The 5,517-nt window shown below is 44.0% G+C and overlaps 1 protein-coding gene across 3 annotated transcripts in view; it reads left to right on the top strand.

Moving 5' to 3' along the window:
* Positions 1-439: 439 nt before the first annotated feature.
* Positions 440-5,517, top strand: part of ZNF609 (zinc finger protein 609) — a 186,659-nt gene continuing 181,581 nt past the window's right edge. For 2 of the 3 annotated variants that reach the window (XM_014535457.1, XM_005861060.2), the window contains exon 1: positions 440-1,314. In XM_014535457.1, the coding sequence (XP_014390943.1) occupies positions 577-1,314 (738 nt within the window). In that variant the 5' untranslated portion in view covers positions 440-576. The remainder of the gene's footprint in view (positions 1,315-5,517) is intronic. The other variant, XM_014535458.1, reaches the window with a different exon arrangement.

The raw sequence follows: 5,517 nt of genomic DNA, 5'->3' as shown, positions 1-5,517 counted from the left end.
CTGGGAATCTTTTTAAAATCCTGATTTCTGGGCCTCATCCTCCGGAAATTCTGTTTCTTTGTTACTAATGTTGTGGCCCCACCCCATAACAAAGAAACAGAATTTCCGGAGGATGAGGCCCAGAAATCAGGATTTAAAAAAGATTCCCAGGTGATTCTAATGTGCAGCCAAGGTTGAGAACCACTGCTCTAGAGGATTCCTAGTTAAGACTTAGCACGGAATCTCCAGGCAATTGGAAATACTGTACTCATCCCTGGGGAGATGGAGTGGGAATTTACTTTTCTCTGGTCCAATGTGACTTGGTTAGAAGTACAATTGAACTTGTTTGTCTTGTCCATTATGATGTGATAGCCCCCTAGGAAAGGGTCTGTTATGTGTGGGAGTTTATTTCAGCCTGTCTTCTTGCCTGTATTGTTTCCTTTAACAGTTCTTTAAATTTTCTTTTTCCAGCAATGATGTTGTCCACTGGGCATGTACTGACCAATGTGGCAGGTCTGAGAACATAGCTGAAGCTGAAAATAGGAAAGCTGGGGCAAGGAAGAGCCTTGAATCTTGAGGTGGGACGTTGACTCTAAGATGTCCTTGAGCAGTGGAGCCTCCGGAGGGAAAGGAGTGGATGCAAACCCGGTTGAGACATACGACAGTGGGGATGAATGGGACATTGGAGTAGGGAATCTCATCATTGACCTGGACGCCGATCTGGAAAAGGACCAGCAGAAACTGGAAATGTCAGGCTCAAAGGAGGTGGGGATACCGGCTCCCAATGCTGTGGCCACACTACCAGACAACATCAAGTTTGTGACCCCAGTGCCAGGTCCTCAAGGGAAGGAAGGCAAATCAAAATCCAAAAGGAATAAGAGTGGCAAAGACACTAGCAAACCCACTCCAGGGACTTCCTTGTTCACTCCAAGTGAGGGGGCAACTAGCAAGAAAGAGGTGCAGGGACGCTCAGGAGATGGTGCCAATGCAGGAAGCCTGGTTGCTTCCAAGGGCTCAGAGAAGGCGGCTAAGGCATCCCGCAGTATAGCCGGCTCCAAAAAGGAGAAAGAGAACAGCTCATCTAAGAGCAAGAAGGAGAGAAGCGAAGGAGTGGGGACTTGTTCAGAAAAGGATCCTGGGGTCCTCCAGCCAGTCCCCTTGGGAGCACGGGGTGGTCAATATGATGGAAGTGCAGGGGTGGATACAGGAGCTGTGGAGCCACTTGGGAGTATAGCTATTGAGCCTGGGGCAGCGCTCAATCCTTTGGGAGCTAAACCGGAGCCAGAGGAAGGGGAGAATGAGTGTCGCCTGCTAAAGAAAGTCAAGTCTGAAAAGGTAAGAGGTGGCCAGATCTGGCTGCCCACTGCCAGTCAGAGCTGCCCTGGACTAACCACCAAATGCTATGTGCACTCTGTGGGAGGCTTATTAGTTTGTGGGTAATGACCAATTACAAGGTCAGAGCAGCTGGTAATGATAATGTGGCTTTATTTCAAACCAGGGGATTCCCTACAGATTCATTAACAGCAGGCCTGGACATTTTGGAGAAGAATATTTGTTGGGGCAGCTACTTGTAGGATGAATTTTCTATAAGTCAAGTTGAGAACCTCCCACCTCAGATACTTGTTGTCGAAGGCTGACATCAACTTTTATGTGTTCCCCAGCTTGAATGGTGTTTCATCCTCAAAATCATTGATAAATTTAATAAGTTGATACATTTAATAGGCTTTCGGTTGAGTGCTGTTCTTAATGGGACAAACGGTGCTGCTGGGTCTCTGGAAAAGAAAAGGGTTAAATAAAAATAAGTTCCATGGCGTGATAGCTACCAGGTATTGTATTGGTGGCTACCAAAGAGCAAAGGAGCACGCACAATGTGGGGTAGGTAAACAAGGGGAAGGAGGTTCTGACTATACTATGAGGTACTTAATCAGGCCTTATGAGTTAGTGTTTAGTGTTGTGGCTATGAAAGTTTAGCCTTGAAAGAGATTCTTTGGCCACTAAAGGTATAGTTCTTGGCCAGGTATCTCTCTCAGCTATTAGGAATCAAAGTCTCCTGGAGCTGCCAAACAGTGTAATGATGATACCGTGCCTTCTGTTTGGCTTGCAAGGGCAGGTGCCTGCAGCCCTAGGAGGGGCTCTCCTCTGGGAAGATGATCTTAGTTCATGTCTCAGGATATCGAGCTTGCAGGGCTGGAGCAGAGTAGGTGTGAGGCTAGGGTCAGCTCAGGCTGCCTTAAACTTCAGTAGCTTACAATTACCTGCTGAGCAGCTGGCCTGGGATGAGCTGCTCATTCATTGGCTCTTGATTTTCTGCTTTGTGTTCTGCTCACCCTGTGCTTTCAGCTGATCGCAGCAGATACCATATAAATTGATTTCTCTGTAATTACATCAGCTGCAACAGGGAATACCTATTTCCATATGTAAGTGTTAATAAATAGAGGGTGGATGTGTATGTTTTGGTGGTAATGCCCTCTCAGTGCCTGGATTCCAGTGGTAGCTTGTGCTTTTTTTACTGTAGATATTTTGGTCTTTGCCTCTGGCACATCTGTAGCTCTTAGCAACATCGGGGCTTCCCTGGTAACAGGGCTGTGAATTTTTTTCCACTAATAACACAATGGTTCATTTCCTTTTACCAGTGGCAGCTGCCAGAGAAGCTGCCTGTGTTTAGGTGGCAGATGCTATAGTCCACCTCAGCAGAGTCAAGTTCCAGCTGGTTATTGGCATGGTTCATCCTGTGCTGGCTGTGATTTACCATTTTCTCTGGGGTGCAGATGGATAATACTGTTTTGAAGAGGCCTAGGAGTACCAGTTCTTGTTTCTGTTCCAGGCCCATTAGACTGTTCCCTACGTCTGGCTGCAGTAAACTCCTGCCATATAATCATTGTTCTTCCTGTGCTTAAAAGTGGACACTTCTAAGAGTAACCTTCATTTTCCTTTCTGTTTAGAACTCTGGCCTCATTGCTGCAATCTCCTAAACCCAGAATTAGTTTGTGTGTGAAAGGATTAATGATGCTTAGCTTCATGTTGGATTTAATTCTAAATGTCCAGGATAATTTCCAACAGAGAAGCAAATGGAACCCATTTTCTCTTATAGGTGCAGAGACTAGTTGGGAGGCTGCCCTTCAGATTATAATTGGACTGAAAAATGCAATGCATTCAGCTAAGAATACACCTTGGTGCTTGGGAAGTTTGTCCCTTAATAATGTAGCTGTATTATAAGCCTTCTCTCCCAAGGCAATTGAGAGTGGGGAAGTAGAATGAGAGAGAAAAGGGAGAGAGACTGTGCTTTAGTTTTTGGAAGAAAAATAAAATTGCCAGGAATTACTTTCAGAAGCAGAGCATTTATTTTGCAGTTTGATGTTACTATAAGCACGAACTGGTTTCTCAGTTCCTTTCCCTAATCCCTCAACCCCTTTGAACAGTCTGTTTCTGGGGTGCTTTTGCATAAAGCCTTTGACCATTGAAATATTATTTAAATAAATGTTTGGACGTTGCTAGGAGATGAAAATACTGTGCAGGGAGAGAGTGATTTTGTAATGGGAGAAGGAAAAGAAGACTAAGAATCTTGCAGCTTTCAAGAAACAGGGACCACAGAGTTTGGGGCATAATAGGTGTTCAGTCAGTATTTGATGATAAGTAAAATGGCTTGTGAGCTAAGTCTCTGTAAATTTCTTTTAAAATTTTCTCTCTGAGATACGGGCTTGCCTATGGCTTAACTGGTTTGGAATGTTCCTTCCATGTAGGGACAACCAACAGAACCAAAACAGATGATTTGATATAATCTAGGAATTACATAATCTGAGCTGAGAACTGTCATGAAGGAAGAAAACTCATAATATTTAGAAAGTATCTTGACAAGAGGTTCCCCCACCCTCACCCCTCCTTGGAAATAGGAGAGAAGATAAATGATAGTTTGTGGTATAGGGTAGAATTGTCACTGAATTGTCACTTGTGTACCGCTAGTTAATGAGGGAGATTTGAATAATCAGATTACCTCAGGATCTTCTCTTTCATCAAGGTAGGTATCTTAGGCGGAGACAGGGAATTTTCTATCAGCCAAGGATGTGGATTTCCCTTCATTGTATCTCATTTTTGCTCCATACCTCTCTCTGGCAGTGCTCACTGTGCTGTTTCCCAGAGTTCTAGGAGAGTCCAGAGATGGCTCTTAGCAACTGCTGCTGCCTGAATTGTTATTGAACACGCCTGCCTTATACTTCCTGCCAGCTGAAGAGATGGGGATAGGGAGGGGGAGTGTTGTTGAGGAATAAACAAGATTGAGCCTTCTGGCTCCTGCCTGTTCCCTTGCCTGTGGTTTGATTGATAGGTTGTTGAGTTAGGGATGGAAGGGGAGGTAGGAAGGAGGGAGGGTGCCTGTCTGAATGTTCCAAGCTTAGTGCTTGCATTGCCACTCTGACAGGCAAGAAAAAAAGAATTTACAAACCACAGAAGGCAGTGATCTATCTGTGTTGACTCCTGCAGACAGAGTCAGGCTTAAACCAGGAGTTTAAGTGAGACTTTTTTTTCAAGTCATATAAGGTAACCAGTAGGCTCTAGTGGCTAAAGGATCTGGAACAGCGGTTCTCAACCTGTGAGTCGCGACCCCTTTGGCGGTCGAACGACCCTTTCACAGGGGTCACCTAAGACCATCCTGCATATCAGATATTTACATTACGATTCATAACAGTAGCAACATTACAGTTATGAAGTAGCAACGAAAATAATTTTATGGTTGGGTCACAACATGAGGAATTGTATTTAAAGGGCCAGAAGGTTGAGAACCACTGATCTAGAAGTTTGCAACTAGAAGCTCCTCTCACCTCTTTAGCTGCTGCTTCTGCTGCTGTCAGATGCTGCATGTATTTACCACTTCCCCCATTACTTTAGGATACAAAGAAAATGTAAAGTATGCTCTTAGCTATTTTGCCTTCTGATCTTGCTTGCTATCATATTCTTTGTTCTAAGAGCATTTTCCTTTGCCCTTGGTTTTGTTTTCTTGCCCTGGCTTATGCTTTCTAGCTCAATTCTGTCTTGTTGCAATCCCTCATTGCCTAACCAAGGTCAGGTCTCTTTTATTCCTTCTGATACACCTTCCTCCTTCTCTAGTTCTTTCTCAGTTAGTGATGGCATAGCAGTCAGCTTTGTTTCCTGAAGCAAATGCCCTAAAGCATTTTTCTTCATGGAAAATATTTAAAAATTTATATTTATGTGGAACAGAGATGTATTCTCTAACTACAATGGAGCCTGAGCTTAATTTATTTTTTTCTTCAGCAGCTCTGTTTTCCATTTGGGTGTTGTAATTCAAGGAGGGCCCAGGGAAAGATTATCTTGTCTAACCTCCTCATTTTATTGAGGAGGAAACTAAGACCAGGGAGGTCATGTGACTTATCTGGGATCTCCCAGATAGTCAGTGGCAAAGCCAGACATAGAAACCAGGTCTTTTGTTGCCATATTCTTTTTTTTTTTTTAAATCTTTATTGTTCAGATTATTACAGATGTTCCTCTTTTTTCCCCCCATAGCTCCCCTCCATCCAGTTCCCACCC

Source organism: Myotis brandtii, unplaced genomic scaffold (assembly GCF_000412655.1).
Source record: "Myotis brandtii unplaced genomic scaffold, ASM41265v1 scaffold144, whole genome shotgun sequence".
Classification (NCBI taxonomy): domain Eukaryota; kingdom Metazoa; phylum Chordata; class Mammalia; order Chiroptera; family Vespertilionidae; genus Myotis; species Myotis brandtii.
Note: the sequence above shows the minus strand (reverse complement) of the source record. Positions and strands in the feature narration are given on the sequence as shown.